Here is an 18,330-nt window from a genome sequence, read left to right as displayed (position 1 = left end):
TCTGCACCCCACTCTCTGTGAAGCCTCTCACCCCCAGAACCTCTGGCTTACACCCCAGTTCTTGTATTCATAAATATTTTGGAAAAGAAACCACATTTCTTGGAAATTATTTCATATTAGCACATACAGGCTGGCACATTCTTTGGAATAGATGTGCAAAATATTGAATGGAAAAGTACACGTGACTGTACAGATTCTGCCCTTCCCTAGTATAGGTTTTTGCTTGCTTTTAATTTTTTTTTTCCCACACTTGAAAGAGCAGGCGTATTAGTAAAGGGACAGAAGAGTAAAGGACACTTGCACAGAGGCCAGTGGGCAGGAGAAGGGCTGCCCCGAGAGGGAGAGGTTTGCTGAGAGGCCTGCACGGCTGCAGGCAGGGGCCCTGATGGGAGCAACCCCCCCAGAGGAGATCAGTGAGGAGCAGGAGGCCGCTGCCCTGCGGGGGAGAGAGGTGGTGACAGGAAGCCCCTGCACAGTCACAAGTGGGCAGCAAGACTGCTCTTCATTCTTTATTCAATCAAAGTGGGTCTTACATTTGATCTACCCAAAAAATGAGCTCTTGCATTCCTTTTCTCCTCCATTTCTGATTCATTTATTCCTGCCTTTATCATTTTTAATCTTTCCCTTGGACTTCTGGAGTTTTCCTCTAAAAGTTGATTGAGTCAAATGCTTAGGTCATTTGTTTTCCTTCTCACTTAGTTAATAGTCAAGGATCTCAGGCCTTGAACTTACCCCAGGCGCTACATCTGGACACCATGCAGTATGGTCCCCAGTGAGAGGCAAGGGCACAAGGCCCTTTGCAAATTTGGGTGACAGAGAACGGAAAGTGGTGTTGTATTAAGATCGCACAGTATGGGGCCTCCCCGGTGGCGAAGGCGGTTGAGCACAGCGCTGTGAAGCTGTCCACAGTTTCTGCAGGGAAGGTTCAATCCCAGCCAGCCAGGGAGCTACCCACACGGTGCAGACCTCTCCTGTCTCCCCCGCTGCTCCCCTCAGGAGTGTATTTTCTGTCTGTCTGCCTGTTCTGTTCCCCACTCTGTCTCTGGTGAATCCTCTCCCCCCACACATTTGACCTGCACCCCAGTTCTTGTGTGCATGAATAAATCAATCTTAAAAAAAGATAGCACAGTATGTAAGTATACTTTCCAAGACTGAATTCTTGCCAAAACATGATTCAGCATTTTAGACTCTTGAGTCAGAACCTCAAAGTTCTTTTTTTTTTTCTTTTGAAGATTTATTTATTTATTTATACAAGCACTGGGTACAGTCAGAAGTGCGGGAGGGTGAGAGAATTCACCAGAGCCAGAGCGGGGAGCAGAGCAGGCAGAAAGACCGAAGCACACTGCTGAGGGGAGCAGCGGGCGGCAGGAGAGGTCTGCGTGCCATTTGGGACCCTGCTCCGGTGGTCGGGGAGCAGCCGGGGATCAAACAGGCACTGCAGAGGCTGCGGGCAGCTTCGCAACCCAGCGCTCAACCGCTGCGCCACTGGGGAGGCCCGAAGAACTTCAAAGTTCTTTTTTTTTTTTTTAAAGATTTATTTATTTATTTATACAAGCACTGGGCACAGTCAGAAGCGCAGGAGGATAAGAGAATTCACCAGAGCCAGAGCGGGGAGCAGAGCAGGCAGAAGGACCGAAGCACACTGCTGAGGGGAGCAGCGGGCGGCAGGAGAGGTCTGGGCAGCAGGAGAGGTCTGCGCGCCATGTGGGACCCTCCTTCGGTGGCCGGGGATCGAACCGGCGCTGCAGAGGCTGCGGGCAGCTTCGCAACCCAGCTCTCAACCCCTGCACCACCAGGGAGGTCCGAACCTCAAAGTTCTTATAGCATTATCTGTTACCTCATTATTTCGAACCTTACCACTCCTTCCCCACTTCTAATGCAAAGCCTGACTGTCGTCCATGTCTCTTCTTGGAAGATGCCTTCTTGCTACTTACAATTTCTTCATTTATTCACTCAATGTTTCCTGAGCTAGGGAGTCACTGTGTTAGCAACTGGGGACATACATGGGAAACAGAGGAGGCCTGCCTGCACCCACGATATTTCACATCTGCTCTAGATGTTCCAGCCCGAGAATAAGTTCTACAGGAAAGACAGGACCTGCTTTATCTGCGCGCTGCATGTGATCAAATGTGCCTTCTTTATGACTCATCTGTTCTAAAAATAGGAGTATTTTTATATTCAAAAAATGAAATATTTCATTTTTATTATTCAATATGGTCCTCTACAGCGTACCTTTTTTTTTTTTTTTTTTTTTGGTGTTGTTTCATTTTTGTTCCGTCAAGTAAGAAGAGAACCAAGGCCGCCGATCTGCTTGTACAGATCACATGCAGGGTCTGTTCTCATATGAGTCCTCTGATGCTGACCACAATGAGGACTCCTACTGCAGGGCTGCTTGCCAGCCGGCGCTGTAAATCCTGAAGCCTGCGCCGGCTCTGAGGGCGCGCTCCAGCGGTTTCCTGTCTGTCATGGTGTCGCTGCGTGAAGCCAGCTGTGCGCCAGACCGTTGCCACCATAATGACACCCCCATGCTTTCAGAACTCTCAGATGGAATGATATTTTGCTCTGAGAACTTTTCCAAATTTAACACCCCTGTCCTTTTTGGGTGCGGTCTGAACGTTCTTGCGTCAGACTGAATCGTGCCCAAACCTTTCCTGCTATGACCCACTGGGATTTCCTCCCTGTTGAGTTCTCATGTCAGAAAACTCAGGGAGAGAACTTTCTCTGGTTAGATCTTTGCATGTCTGTCTCACACGGAGCCCTTCTCTCAGCTGAACGCTGCCCAGCTGATGGGAAAGCGGGCTTTCTCACACTACACACGTTTTTCCAGGCTTTGTTGTTGTTGTTGTTTTTTTTAATAAAACAACTGATTTCTTACAAAAAAACTTTTGCTGACAGTCCAGCAGGCTCCACGAAGAGGAAATCTAGAGCAGGGTCTCCTTTTTGCTCATGTTACGTTTTCTACCAATGCTTGCACTCAATCTGAACTGGCACTTCCCGTTTGTAGGGCTCGTCTCCTCCTTGATCTCTGGAAAAAGGTTACATGGCCTGCAGGCTTTCCAAGAGCCGTGGCCTCTGAAGTGTCTTCCCTCTGTTGCTTTTCTAACGAGTAAATCTAGATTATATCTCGTTTCTACCTGAACCCCATTATGGCAATGCTTTCTTGAAATCAGAGGAACGGCGGGAGATCTGGGCGCCAGCAAATACTCCCGCCCCTTCCGTCCTGACGCTGCCACCCGACCGACATGTTTACCCGCTTTCCCTTCTACTTCAACCACGGTTTTCGCTGTCACTTTTGCTTTCATGGAGAGGCATGCCAACTGAGTGGAGGCAGCAAGGCCTGACTTTTGAGTCAATCGCAGGTGTTTCTGCATTAAAGAGAAGCACATTCATGCACGGGTTGGGAATGAGACCAGAGCCGGAGATGCCGGCCTCGGCGAACATGAAGGAAACACGTTCCCAGCGCCGGATCCAGGCAGGTGCATTCAGGCTGAGCCTGCAAACCTCGCCTCTAACCCCCTCCCACTCGTGTTCATTTACATAGGGAGGAAAAAATGGGACAGGCCGTGGAACTTCAACCTTTGTAGAAGCGACCGGGATGCGGTTTGTACTATCACGTAACTTCTGTTCACACCCTCTTCTCAAAAACTCGCCTTACGCCACCTCACTTTTACAAAAGACCTGATTAGCACCTGTTTTTGGTGACCAAAAGAATCCCAAAGAGGACGTTCATTTCTATAGCAAAAGGCGAAAGCAAAACTACTCCTCGGTGTCTCCTGATGGGCTGTGCAGGAGGCAGCTGGGCGTGGCTGGCACTGCCACGGCTCCTGGGGACGACTTCCCACAAGTGCATGGCTCGCGTTGTTGCTGCTTTTCCTATGTCAGTGCTATTTTAGGTTTTAGGTGCTATTTGGTATAGTCTTGTCGGCTTATCTCTTGGGTCAGGGATTACGGAACTGCTGTTTCTTTTGCCACCACTCTGATGAGAGGTTTCCAGGGACCACGCTGCGTCCAGACAGTGCGGGGCCTGCACTGGACAGCACAGTAACAGGAAACCCTCTGAGAGCTTCCTGTCATCTGCGGGGAATTCCTGGCAGTTTCCTTTTCTTTGCAGCCTTAGTCAGTTAACCCCACTCGGCGAGCCCCTCTGAATGACCTACTTGTGGGGAAAGCCGCGCTGGAGTCTCCCCAACCGCTGCTACTCTCTCAGGCTAGGTTCCATCACCTCTCCCCTACCACAGGCACCTCTACTGCCCCCACCACCCTGTGCCCTCCGTAGCTCCTCCCTCACAACAAGGCGGGAGGTTTGCCCATGCAGGAGATGGAATGCAACCCAGGGAGGATGAGACACCAGGACAGGAGGGCATCAGGAGGCCGCACCCAGGGGTACCAGCAGGGGGACTGCGAGCGCTGGGCAGGCACAATGCGTGTGCTGCGGAGGTCGCCCCAAAGAGGACAAGTTCAGTGGGCTGCGCTGGTGCTTAGGAGAGAGGTTTCAGCGCAGGGAGGGGAAGGAAGGGACTGAAAACAAAAGAGAAAGCAGAGAGCTTGGTGCTGCCCCACAAGCCGGCACGTGGAGAGACCTGCAACAAGATGAGAAAGTGGGGCAGAGCCAAGGAACGAGACTCCAGCCTCTCTCCTGTGAAGAAGCCCAGACACGGGGCAGGGTGCAGTCCCAGCCACGTCCTGCCAGCAGGTCTGCCTGATGTCACTGGCATGAAGGCACAGAGGACACAGGAAAGGAAGAGCAGCCGACGCTTCCTACAGAGATTCCGAACACTCACAGAGACACTGACGGGAGCAGCAGAGAAAACCAGCTCCCCCGACCGTATTCAGGAACACTGATGCAAAAATCCACAATAATCAAATTAATGGACGTCAGGACCACGTCACAACCAAGGTGCTTCTGTCTGTTACGTCGCTGTTAACTACTAGAAGGAGAAAATCCCCGTGATCACCTTGTTCTGAAGGTTCTGAAGGGGAGACACTGGGGCCGCTTTTGGCTTGTCATTTATTAGCTGGGGGACCAAGGACTTTTTTTGCCAGATAAAAACTGACTTGAATGAAATCAAAATCCCATGTCATCCAGTGCCAGAGATCAGACACACCTGACATTCTCAGCTTCCGTGTTTTGCAAGGACCGGCTCACCGAGCACATACGACTGGACAAAAAAGATGTTAATAAGGAATGTCTCCTTCAGACTTGCTGGTACAGGAACTCTGTGCTGAGAGAACTGAAAACTGTTACAACAGTAAGAGGAGTTTAGCGAGTTCGACTGGTTCAGCCTGAACCACCACCTAAGACTGCAAGGACAATTAACCAGGCCAGATAAAGGCAAATACAAGGAACTCCTAACAGCCCTCTTGTGCCAAAATTTGACTACAAAGACCAAATCTGCATCAGGGAATTTCTAAACCCAACGAAACGTAGCAGACATTTCAACAGGATTTTCTCAATGAACCTAGACACAATGATGCCGGGCGGCTGCCTGAGACATCTTCAATAGCTGCCACGATCCCAGCTTGCTAAAGCCACAGAACGACTTATAAAGGTACAATAAATGTGGTAACAGTGTTTGCTCAGGGACACAGAGATCAAAGGGGAAGAGGGTCTGCGCGTGACAATGACACGGGAACTGAGTCACTGATATAACCGTGTCTCCAGACAAGCCTGAGAGTCTTGTCAAAAAATGGTGCTGAAGAAGGAGGCCCACAGCCCGTACAGAGTCACTGGACAGCGTCCTCCCGGGAAGCGGGCAGCTCAACAAAACCCAAAGGGCATACGAGAGCGTGTTTCTGGGAAGGTGTGCTAGCAAACCGAGAGCAGCAGTGAGCAGAGATCTGAGAGGGAAAATGTCGGAACTCACAGAACTTTTCCACGGAAACTGAAAGTGGAAGAGAGAAGCTGGCCGGGGACAGTGGCCACATGAACGCCTGCAGGACGGTTTCACGCGCCAAATAATAACAAGGTGTACGAGCTCACACAAGCAAATACAAACAGAAACGGAGAGCGCACGCGACTGCGTGAGGCAAACAGGAGCCAAACCGCAGACACCCCTCCTCCCGGCCCATCTGCGGACAAGACTGGCAGGGGCTGCGGGAAGGGGACGGGGCCTCGCATGCGCGAGCAGCCGAGGACCTGAGTGACTTCAGACGACAACCTGTCGCCAGCGGATCTTCAGCCGTCTTGGCTGAGCCGCAGACTCACTTCCCAGAGCCACACCCACCTACAGAGAACGGCAGCGCTCAAGGAAACATACGGCAGGTGTGTTCTGCGATGCCCTCGGCACAGACAGGCCCGGGAAAACGAGGCTACCTGCAGCGGCCGGCCAGCAGCCACCGGCGCTGACACAGCAGCCGCAGGAGGGCGCCCCCGCTGCCCAGCCGGACACCAGCGCCGGTCCTGTTCCGCCCGCCGTCCACCCGGAGCCTGGCCCCGCAGACCCGCAGGCTACTCCTCCTGTGCCCCGGCCGAGCGACCTCGAGACACCTGGCCCGATCCCTGACGGGGTTCCCGTGTGTCTGCTTCTCACCTGCAAAGGTGTCCTGCACGCCTCTCTCCATGGACCAGAGCGCCTCCGCCTCCTCTAACTGAGACACCACATCTGGCTTGGAAAGCTGATGCTCTGCCCAAGGGAAAAGAGACAGAGCTTGGGGCCCGTGCTCGGGAGCAGACTCACTCTGCTGTGGTGCTCACGGGCCCCGCCTTCTCCCCTGCTAGGGCGGGGATGGTGACCCCGTGTACCCCACCAGCTCCCGCTTTTGTGGACCCCTTTGCCAGCGAGGTGGGCAGAGGAACTTGGATTTGGCCAAGGAGACACAGAGGGAACTCTGTCGGCTCAGGGCTGTTAGCGTTTTAAAATGTGTGACAGTTGGGAGAAAGCCAGCCCGGGCTCACACGTCCCCTCCTGTCCCTTTCACACAGACGTGACTCCTGGAGCCACAGCCCTGCCGCTGCTGGCCACAAGGCGCGGGGTGGGAAAGGTCACACGAACCACAAGGATGCAAGGATTTGGGCCCCTGGAGACACTCCTGAGCTGCTGGACACTGACAACATGTCCCCTGGGGTCCTCCTTTCCAGGACAAGCGTCTGCTGTGCAGCTGGAAGCATCCCTGATGAAACCACCCCCTGGGGCTCAGGGCTCTGTGGAACGGTAAGAGGAAGCTCCAGAGTCCCACATGACGTTGCCCTTTTCTGACCGGGACAGAGCAGAGCCCCCGCCCTCAGGCCCCAAGGCAGCGCCACGTCCATTCCGACCCACGCCTGAGCCCAAGCAGACACACACCGGAGGCACCACGTTCCCGCTGCGAAGCACAGATCTTTATTGACCCGAGACGGCCTTACCCACGGAGACCCAGTTCTGGTAGTTCTCCAGCATCACCTCCCTGTACATGGACTTCTTCTCCGAGTCCAGCAGGCCCCACTCCTCCGGTGAAAAGCGCAAGGTCACGTCATCAAAGATCACCGGTTCCTAAAACCCACAGGCTCCTGTTCAGCCGGGCCTGCTCTCCCCGGTGACAGGAGGGGAGGCTGCCTGGGTGCAGAAGGGGGGCCGCTCCTCCTATCAGAAATCCCTGTCTTCACCTGACACGGAAAGCCCCAGCTTAACCCGAGCAGGGCACAGCCGTGAGCTGGGAGGACCATCCTCATTCTTTTTTTTTTTTTTTAATAAGCTTTTTTTTTTTATAGAGGCATGCTTTATTTATTTATTTGTTTGTTTGTTTGTTTATACATGCACTGGGTACAGTCAGAAGCACGGGAGGGTGAGAGAATTCACCAGAGCCAGAGCGGGGAGCAGAGCAGGCAGAAGGACCGAAGGACACTGCTGAGGGGAGCAGCGGGCGGCAGGAGGGGTCTGCGCGCCATGTGGGCTCCTCCGGTGGCCGGGGAGCAGCCGGGGATCGAACCGGCGCTACAGAGGCCGCGGGCAGCTTCGCAACCCAGCGCTCAACCGCTGCGCCACCGGGGAGGCCCTAGGACCATCCTCATTCTATGTTGTTTTTTAAAAAAATTTATCTGTGCTACAAGAGCTGGGGTGCAGGCCAGAGGTGCGAGAGTGAGAGGATTCCCCAGAGACAGAGCGGGGAGCAGAACAGGCGGATCCACTGGAATCCACTGCTGAGGGGAGCCGCGGGGAGACGGGAGAGTCTGCTGCGCCCTGTGGGCAGCTCCCTGGCCGGGGTGAACTCGTGCGGCGGTGGCCGCGGCCAGCTTCACAGCTCTGAGACGAGCCCGCGCCCCCGGAGCCCCATCTTCATTCTCTGAAGGCCCCTGCGGGCGGCGAGGCCGGGGGCCCCACGCTGCAGACACTCCCGGCGGCGCCTCCAGGGGGGTTTCCGGCGCTGAAACCACAGCCTCCACCCACGGCCCGGCTCCACTTCCCCCGCCGGGGCCCCCCCGCGCTCCGCGGGCCCCGCGCTCCCATCAGCTCCGGGTCGGTTTCTCAGCATCCGCCGAGACCAGCAGGCGGCCGGGCCCTGCGAAACCCGCTGCCCCCGCCGGGCGGCGCGGCGCCCTGACTGCCCCGGGCCCGCCGGGCACCGGCCCCCGCGGAGCGCCCGCCCGCCCGCCCGCCCGCCCGCCGCGCGCGCCCCGGCACCCCGGGAGAGCGGCCGCCCCGCCGTCGCCGCCCGCGGCCGGGGCAGGGCCGGGCTGGGGTCACGGCCCGCACTCACCCGGAGCCAGGCCGTCGGAAGTCCGGAAGCCATGCCGCGCTCTTCCTGCCGGCGCCGCGCGGGCTGCAGCGTCCTGGGACGGCCGAGGGGGCGCTGAGGGGGCGCGGGCGCCCCGACTCCGAGGACACCTGCCGCCCGAGGCCGCGACGCGCCGCCCCGCCCCGCCCCCGCCCGCCCGCCGGGCCGGCCCCGCCCCGGCCCCACCCGCCCGCGGCGTCCGGCGCCCCTCTCCGCCCGGGGGCGGCCGGCGGCGAGTGGGCCCCGCCCCGGGGTGCGGGGGGCGGCCTGGGGCTGCGCGCGCCCCCGAGGGCCTCCCCGCCGCCCCGACGGGCGCACGTCTCGGCCGCACTCACCCGCGCGCGCCGTACAATGGCGACCGTCGGCCCGGGTGAAGTGCGTCAACGCGGGCCATGGACTACAACTCCCAGACACCCCTGCGGCGCGGCGGCCGGTCCCGCGCGCGGCCATCTTGGCGGCCATCGCGGCCGGCGGGCGAAGAGCGGCCGGGCCCTTCGGCGCGTTGGCCCGAGTCCCGTGCCGAGGCCCTAAGGCTGGCGCTGACGGCGACGCAGGTCGGGGGGCATGGGCGTCCCGCCGCGAGGCCACCGGGCACGGACGGAGCGGCGTGAGGAGGGCGGGGCCGGGCGGGGCGGGGCCTACCTCGCCCACCGAGCAGGCGGGAGGCGCGCAGGGGGCGGGGCCAACGCCCGCCGCGGCCCGGGCGGGAAACGCACAAAGGGCGGCGCGCTCGCCCTTGGCCGGAAACCCCCGAGGGGGCGGGGCGAGCCCCCGCGCGCGTCCCGGCAGGGCTGGGCGCATGCGCGTGGCGGGGGTAGGGTTGGGGCAGGCGGGAGGCTGTCGAGGGAGGCTGGAGCTGCGCGCGGCGAAGCCGCGGAGACCGAGGCCGCTCGGGAAGGAGCCGCCCAGGGCAGAGCCGGGCTTCGCTCTGAGCACAGCCCCCTGGCAGTGACGGCAGAGGGCGCAGGCCGGAGCTTGGGGAAAGGACCTGCGTGGGGCCATCTGAACCCCGACGGCTCCTGGGCAGGCAGGCAGTTAGGGGGCCTGGGCAGCACCCGCTTCTGCGAGCCGAGGGACCACCTGGGGCAGGGAGCGGCCTGGCCTGGGGCCGGCTGCCCTCGGAGGGCCCGGCCGCCCTCGCCTCCCTTGGGCGCCCGGGACTCTTCCGCAGCGACGGCGCCCTGTTGGCTCCTGTGTTCCTCAGGGCTCGGCCGCCGGCTTCTCCCCCGTACGCCTGAGGCCCGGGGCCTGCTGTGTTCTCCTTGAGACGGCCCCGCAACCGCGGCCTCCCTTGAGGCCAGCCCGTCCAGCGCCTGCTAAGCTTGCTGCGGGAACTAATTTCTACAGCCACTGTGGAGAGCAGCCGGCCGCAGGCTGCCCACTGTCCGTAGAAATTGCTGGAAGTAGGAAATCCTGGGTTTTTTTGCGTATTACTATTTAGACCAATGAGATGCCTTTCAGTCTTCTTAAATACAGATGTATTTTGGGCCTCCCTGGTGGTGCAGGCAGTTGAGCGCCACACCATGAAGCTGTCCACAGCCTCTGCAGCACTGGTTCGATCCTGGCCGGCCTGCGGGTCCCACATGGCGCAGCAGACCTCTCCTGTCTCGCCTGCTACTGTCCCTCAGCAGTGTATTTCAGTCAGTCTGTCTGTTCTGGTCTTCGCTCTGGCTCTGGTGACTCTTCTCTCTCCCGCGCAACTGGCCTGTACCCCGGTTCTTGTATAAATAAATAAATCTTAAAAAAAAGAATACCAATGTATTTCCTTGGATATTTCTTGGCTTTTGTAGATAAAATATCCCCAGTTCATAATCAATTTGGTCTTTTTTTGTTTCATTTTTTGCTTCATTTTTGCTTTCATAAAGTGATATTATACAGCCCCAGGCAGTGAGAGGAAACCACCTTTCTCCTGTTTAGTTACAGTTTTCTTTGGTTCTAGTGATTCGCTGTCAAGCTTGAGGGAGGCCTCACCATCTTTAGGAAGCGAGCACCCGTGAAAATTTGTTAAATTATTTTCTCCTGATTATAGGACATTTGAGAAAAATAGGATTTTAGATTAAAAGCGATTTTACATTAAGTTTGTTGTTGAAGATTGAGTCATGAAAGCCACTTAACTATCTCTCTTCACAAGCTGTTCTTCCTGTTTAGCAAATTAAACATGCTGTATAATTTACTATATTTATTTAAAAAGAAAACAAAACCCGTAATTTCTGGACAAATGTCAAAATGTTACACAACCTGTTTGCAGGAGGGCCCCGATACCTTCTTCAAACCCTTCAGGGCTAGGAATGCTTTGCAGTTCACAACCAGTTGGAGTTGAGCAGGACAGGCAGGTGCATACACCAGTGTGTGACATCTGGCGGTCTTGACCTTCACACTTGAGTTTATCTGCACCAAAATACATGCAGGATCCCTGTATTTTGAGCAAATGAGTGGCAGGTGGGAGAAAGACAAATACACTTGCTCACGGACAGTCTGTAGACATGTGACAGAGGAAACTTCACTCGAAAAAGATTTGGAATTTAGAACTGCAAGAAAAGTATTGTGGCTCATAAACAACAAAGGCTGAACAGCAACAGTTGGTTCATTCAGTTGTAAAGTTTAATTTGTACTTTCTCTTGGTATACTCCACAGACACATGCTTCTAGAGATACTAAATTGCTGAAATAAACATTTTTTTCTCTGCTTCCAATAATCGACAGAGCGCTGTTGGCTTAATTTAGACAATATATGACTAAAAATAAGATATAAAATTATATATTGATCAAATCACCATGGCTACTGGTGACAAGAGCAATGGAATCATGGCCCTATGATGTTATTTTCATTCACCATTCACCATCCTCTATCACAGTGCATCTCAAATTGTTCCATGTGAAGGGAAACACATTTTTAAAAAGTCATTCAAAATAGATGGGGCCTCCCTGGTGGCGCAAGGGATTGAGACGCAGCCTATGAAGCTGTCCGCAGCCACTGCAGCACAAGTTCAATCCCCAGCCAGGGAGCTACCCACATGGCGCGGCAGACCTCTCCTGTCTCCCCTGCTGCTCCCCTCAGCAGTGGATTTCAGTGGATCCACCTGTTCTCCCCACTCTGTTTCTGGGGAGTCCTCTCACCCCTGCCCTCTGGCCTGTATCCCAGTTCTTGTATGTATAAATCAATCAAAAAGGAAAAACACATCTTTGTGTTTAAAATGTGAGCCGCTAGAACAGTTCATGAACACCTCAGAACCGGGAACTGCAGGTTGGAGCAGCACAATTCATTTGATCAGCATTTTCCCTATGAATTATTACTCATCCCCTTCCCAGAAGCCTAGTTTCTGGGTCTACCCATTGCTGCTACATATCATTCTTTGCTTGCATTCCCTGGTATCAACTATGAGATCAGCATCCAGAACACCCAGGCTCATAGGGTCACGTGAGGGAAGGCGAAGAATCTGTCCTGAGCCTCAGCTGATCACCCCAACTTCCAGAAAATCAGTGAGGGAAACAGGAAAGTCACAGAATGCTGGACAAACCAGTAAGTTAGGCTGGGAATAATGCAGTTAATTCCTTTGTATCCTATGTCCCAAAAGTGTGTGTGGTTGTAAATAACCAGAAATTTAACTACCATAAATAACACCAGTTTCCACAAAAAGTCCCTGAGGTGACACCAAGTGTGGGACATGCGGCCCAAGAAGGTCATCCACAAATAGCTGCTGCTCTGCTGCTTGCTGTCCTCATCGCGGCAGGGTCTCATCCTTGCAGCACTGGGGCACGGGGAAGGCACAGCCAGCCACAGGTTGCTGCGGTTCTGAATGCAACCCATTTCAACATCCCTCAGCCATAGGAAACTGAACTTGTCCTCTGAGGGGAATCACCCCCCCATCTTCTTGAGCCTTGTTTGTTTACCTTCTAGTCAAAACCATAGATGGATATACACATTCAGAATAAAAGAAGGTTATCTGCTCTCAGCAATCTTAATTTTGAAACTTTAGATGTTCTTGTTACCACAAATAAAATATGAAAGTTACAGCACCTAAGTGCTATAACTATTGTAAAAGAAAATACAGAAATAGGCAACTAAAAAAAGTCCCAGTTGTAAATTTAAAAAATTAATGAGATTGCGGTAAATCAGATAGAATTAAAAAAGACATATCACTGCACACATGTACACAAAATTTCTATAATCTTAAGTATGTCAAAAAGGAATTAACAGGGCCTCTGTGGTGGCACAGTGGGTTGAGCGCAGCGCTGTGAAGCTGTCTGCAGCCTCTGCGATGCGAGTTCAATTTCTGGCCTGCCAGGGAGATTTCCACAGGGCACAGCAGATCTCTCCTGTCTCCCCGCTGCTCCCCTCAGCAGTGTGTTTCAGTCAGTCTGCCTGTTCTGTTCCCGGCTCTGTCTCTGATGAGTCCTCTCACCTCCCCGCCCCCGCACATCTGGACTGCACCCTATTTCTTCTACACATAAACATATTTTTTAAAAGAAATACTGATAGTATTTTTCCATATTAATTATGTTCAATAAAATCTGACACTGGTTTCAGATAAGGTGAAAGCCACTGTTAAAAACCTGCTCACACTGACCCCACTCATGTCATCTTCCAGCAGGAGTCTTCTTGTAGTGAAAAGTGAGGACACCTCCTCAAGGAACTTCAACAATAATTACATCTATAGGTTGTTTCCAGTATGAGTTCTCTCATGCAGCCTCATAAGCACTGAACTGTGCTGAAAGTCTTTCCCATGGTGTCAGCGTCCACAGGTTTCTTTCCAGTGTGTGTTCTGGGCTATGGAGAAAGAAAAAGCATGAATCCTTCTCCTTTATGGGTTCTTACATGTAGAGTTAAACAGCCACTCCTTGAAAATAATTTCCTGAGTTCACAGCAAATACAAAGTTTCTCATGAGCAGAGGTGGGTCTTCTTTGTGCATGCGCATTTCCAGCTGCCCCCCGCCCCCACCCTGAGGTCTGAAGTGTATGGAGGCAATCTTCCTCAGTAAATGCTCTCGCACATTCAACAGAATTGTAAGATTTGTGTCCTGAATGAAAATGCTCATCATTAATAGGGACTGAGGTCTGTTCAAGGACTTCACTATACTAATTATATGATTTCTCTCTAGTATGACTTCTCTGATTATTGTTATACTGTGGAAAAGGCTTGAGTTCTATTTTCCCCAAAATTTATTCTTGTGGCCTGTCCTCAATCAGTGTTTTCTCAAAGCCATTTATCTCTCCTGATGTTCCTATTGCTCCTCTAAGTGGGCCTCACAGTCATGATCATTGCCAAAATGTGGAGGAGTTTTTCCCTTTTGTTTCTATTTCCAGGACAGCATATGGTTCTAAGAGAAATGGCTTGTGGGTTTCAGCAGTCGCAGCAGAGGCTGTATGGCCCACCAGACAAAATACTTAGTATCTGGCTCTTTACACAAAGAGTCTGCTACCCTTGTTTTCAGCCATGACATTTTAGAGTAATTTGTTACACAGCAGAGGATAGCTAATACTCCCAGACTTCAGACTTAACATGTGAGACTTGTTTTGGTAAAAGAATGTCAGCAGTTGTGAAGTGAATAGAGGTTTAGAATGTGCCAGTGTGGCTGGACATATGCGTTTGTGTGTTTACCACTGACATAGCAAGAGCATGACCTGGCTTACAACTGATCTAAGGAGAACAGCAGGCAAGGGGAGCAGATCTACTCTTCACCTGGAGCCCAAAGCCAGCTCATGGCAGTCAGCCTCCATCAGCCAATGTCCATTTAGCCTGTAGATTATGAGCGGAATAATGACTTGTTGTAAGCCACTGAGTTCTGGGGGCAGTATGTTGCACAATCCTATTCTGGTAATTACTGACTTACTTGTGTGCCCAGTAGCAATGGAAAAAGTGCTTTTTCCTTTGTCTAATGGTCCAAACAGGATTGTTGTTTTTAATCTTGACATAATATTGTAACAGGAAAGATTCTATGTGGTATGATCATAAATAAGAAAAAAAACTTCACAAGAAGACAATTGGTAACAAAAAAATTGAAAATGTTCAGAGAGATCATGTTCCGGGTAATACTTGTGCAGCAGTCAATGGTAGTAAGTATAAGTAGCTGAGGACGGAAAAGGATCTTGGATTTGTTCCCGAAGCCAAGAAAGCTGTGAAGACCTTTACTACAACAGTTCCTGGCCTTCGGCTGCCAAAGCTTAAGAGTCTGTGTGAGAACAGCACATCATTAGTGAGTACCACCTCATCTGCCAGTTTCCATGTTTCCAGCCAGAGACCGAGGACAAGGCCAGAGTGACCTGCCTATGGCCAGGCACCACATTTGCACCAATGAGCCAGTTCCAGACGCAGGTGATGCGTCCTGCCACATGCTACACGTAACCTACCAGAAGTGTCATGGCCACTTACCATGTGATATGCTTGGGTACAGGTACTGATACAAGAGGAAAATAATAATCCTTGGGTAATTTCCTCCTTATTTTGCAGTTTCTCCTAAACATTTAAAAATAAATGTTAATGAAGAAGCACAATTTAAGAAAATTGAGCTATTTCTCATCAGTACGTTTGAAAGATTTAAATTCTATACGTCAGAGATGTCAGTCAGGACCATATAGACTATACTCAGAGTGCACCTTCTATCCTGGTTCCTCTACTGCTTGTGGATGGCTCTTTGTATCAAGTTGTGGCTTATTCCACTGTTCTTTAAAATATATATTTCTGGGGCCTCCCTGGTGGCGCAAGGGGTTAAGACACAACCTATAAAGCTATCTGCAGCCAATGCAGCACGAGTTCAATCCCCAGCCAGGGAGCTACCCACATAGCCTGGAAGACCTCTACCGACTTGCCCGCTGCTCCCCTCAGCCGTGGATTTCAGTCACTCTGCCTGTTCTGTTCCCCACTCTGTCTCTGGTGAATCCTCTCACCGACCCCCCACACTTCCGGCCTGTACCCCAGCTCCAGTATGCATAAATACATCTAAAAATCTATGTAGATGTATATTCATGACCAGTACATATATGCAAATAAAGCTATATATGTATTTTACACACACACACACTTTTACAAGGAAACATGTGCCTCCTGTCCATTCCCCTGGGGTGACCATGTGCCAGAAACGTGGGAACAAGCAATCTTCTCCCGGGAGAACACTGAGCAATCAGGTCCCAGAGGGCGCAGGGGCGGGGTGGAGATCGCACCTGGGTTAGACCCTACAACCCCCCAAAGGGCTCCAACCCCCAGGGCAGGGCGTGCACCGCCAGAGAGGCCTGCACACCGGAGTGGCTGCGGCCCTGTTTCCCTCCAAGGAGGCGCCTGCAGTGAGCTGGGGGTCTCCCCCTGGGGGCAGAGACCACGCTGTTCTCCCTGCAACCCCCGCCTCGCCAGAAGGGCTCGGATGTGTGTCCAGCAAAACGCTTTTCCTTTCTGTACCCGCGTCTAACCCTCTCGTCACGCCGGGCCGTGGACTGTGACCAGGGGAGGGAGGCCGGGAGCTGCTCCGTGACCTCACCATTGCGAGGTGCAGTCCCCGACATGGAGCCGGGTGAAAGCATGAGGTGGCGGGGTCCCGGAAATCACCCGGCACGGGGGGGCGCAGACCCGCGGGCTGTCGAGAACTGGAGTGAAATCCGTGACGGAAGCCTCTGTCTGGCGCCCGGCCACGAGATCCCGAGGGCGCCAGAGGGCGAGTGCCCTCCCGGGCGCCCCCGGCCTATGGGAGAGAACCCGCCAGGCGCCCTCTCACTCATCGGGAAAACGGCGCCGCGGGGCGAGGGGGAGGCGCAGGACCCCGACGTCCCCGCCCCAGACGGAGGCTCGGGAAAGCCGAGGAGGCCCGTCCCAGGGTCTGCGGGGACTCCGACTACTAAACACGAGCCCGGAGAGCAGCGCCGTCCGCCAGGGAACGAGCAGGGCGGGACCAGCGGCGGCCGGCGGCCGGAGGCTGGGGCGGGCAGGGCGCGACGACGCAGACCCCTCGAGCCACAGTGGCGCGCCGGACGCGGGCACCGGGACGTCCGCCAACGGCCACTTCCAGGGCCCGAGCGCCCGCGTCCTGAGGTCTCGCAGGAACGCGCGGCCCCGTGTCCGCAGACACCGGAGGTCGAGGCCTCCCAGAGCGCCCGGCCTTCCGCGAGGGGCCCCGGGGTCCCGCTGGGGGCCGGTCGCCCACAGCGCGCGCCCCGCCTGAGGGGCAGCCCCGCGGGCCTTCTGAGAGCTGCCAGCAGCGGGCGAGCGTCTGGCGGCGCGGGGAGGAACGCGAGCGCAGTGGCGGCCGCGCGCTCCCTGGCTGCGCGAGGAGGCCCGGGCGGCCCGCCGGGCAGCGGCGGCGTCGTCGGAGGCCGGGGCCGGCCTGCGGTGGAGAGGAGCAGGCGGACGGGACGGGAGGCCGGCGAAGGACGGGGCGCGGCTGGATGCGAGGCGCCAGGAGGCCCCGGGAGAACAACACCCGGGAGGCAGCAGGACCGCGCCAGGCGCCGGGAGCGCAGCAGAGGACGGGCCCGCAGGCCGGGCCAGGCTGGGGCCTCCCCCGCGCGGCTGCGGGCGGCCCCGGGCTCAGGCGCGACCGCGCTGGACTTGGCCCTACGGGCACGAAGAGGCGAGGCCCGCATGGCCGCAGGGGAGGCCGCCGCGCCCGGACAGCACCAGGGAGGGTCCTCGCCGGCCACCAGGGTTCCGGGCGGCTCGGGGCGGCTCCCACTGGGCCCCCAGACGCGGGTCGCAGACTCCCAGGGTCACAGCTCCCTGCGAGGCGCTGGGCGACGCCCACGAGCAGCTCTTCATGATGCCAGGCCCGGGCGCCGGCGCCGCTCAGGCCGCAGGAAGAGCCGCCCCGGCGACGTCCTCAGCTGCTCCCCGCGCCGCGGACTCCAGGCTCGCGCCAGGCTGGTCTCCGCTCCGCCGCCGGCGCCCCTGTCTTCAAGGCCGGCCCCGCCTCCCGCGGCCCCGGCCCCGGCCCCGGCTTATATCCTCTCAGGGAGTCCCGCCCCCAGTGTGATTGGGCCGCTTTCCAATCCTGTAGCTGATCGGGCTGTTTAGCACCAATCAGCTCCCGGCTCCCACACGGTTGGCCCAGCCCCTGACCCAGGACGTACCCGGCGGCATGAAAGGGCTCTGAGGCGCCCCCGCCAGACCGCCGTGCGGTGGAGCCGCGACGGCCCGGTGGGGCCCCTGGCGGCAGCGCTGGAGGCGCCGTCAGCGTTACTCTGTGTGGGCGCGCAGGGGGCACTCGCAGACCCCACCGCGACCCCACAGCCGCCGTGCGAGTCCGTGCGTGGGGCCTGCAGGGCACGCGGGGCCGCCGTCCCGTCGCGCACGCACCGCCGCGTCCCGCGCGTCCCCACAGACGTGCCGCGAGCGGCCTTGACTGCAGCCCCGAGCCGCGGCGCCCAGGGCCGCGTGAGGCTCCTGCTCCGCGAGGGGCCGCGGCCGCTCGGGCCTGCGCGCTTGGTCTCGTGACTGGGGAAACTCCTTTGGCACCTAATTGGCGTTCAGGGTTTATTGACTCTGTGCGCACAGGAGCTGGGAGCGGGCTGTGGGAGAGGCCGCCCCAGAGACAGTGGGGAGCGGAACAGGGGGGTCCGCTGCTGAGGGGGCCGCGGGGAGACAGGAGCGTCTGCGGGGCCCTGGGGGCCGCTCCCTGGCCGGACCGACCTGGCTCCTCAGCGGCTGCGGCGGCTGCA

At 55.9% G+C, this 18,330-nt stretch overlaps 1 protein-coding gene and 1 long non-coding RNA gene across 2 annotated transcripts in view; both read right to left on the bottom strand.

The window, feature by feature from the left end:
* The window catches only part of ZNF274 (zinc finger protein 274), a 28,615-nt gene extending 19,844 nt beyond the window's left edge, over positions 1-8,771 (bottom strand). Inside the window, 3 exon segments of the mRNA XM_037515636.1 lie at positions 6,531-6,623; positions 7,343-7,469; positions 8,674-8,771. Of these exon segments, the coding sequence (XP_037371533.1) occupies positions 6,531-6,623; positions 7,343-7,469; positions 8,674-8,706 (253 nt within the window). The 5' untranslated portion in view covers positions 8,707-8,771.
* A 2,507-nt stretch (positions 8,772-11,278) lies between these two features.
* LOC119249809 (uncharacterized) lies at positions 11,279-16,418 on the bottom strand. Its single transcript, XR_005126214.2, has 3 exons — positions 16,161-16,418; positions 15,062-15,145; positions 11,279-13,458 (listed from the first exon to the last, which is right to left on the bottom strand). It is a non-coding gene; the product is annotated as an uncharacterized LOC119249809 (long non-coding RNA).
* Positions 16,419-18,330: the final 1,912 nt, after the last annotated feature.

This window comes from Talpa occidentalis, unplaced genomic scaffold, assembly GCF_014898055.3.
Source record: "Talpa occidentalis isolate TD23 unplaced genomic scaffold, MPIMG_talOcc4v2.1 talOcc4.17, whole genome shotgun sequence".
NCBI classification, from domain to species: domain Eukaryota; kingdom Metazoa; phylum Chordata; class Mammalia; order Eulipotyphla; family Talpidae; genus Talpa; species Talpa occidentalis.
The sequence above is the reverse complement of the archived record's forward strand: the minus strand, read 5'-3'. Positions and strand labels throughout refer to the sequence as shown.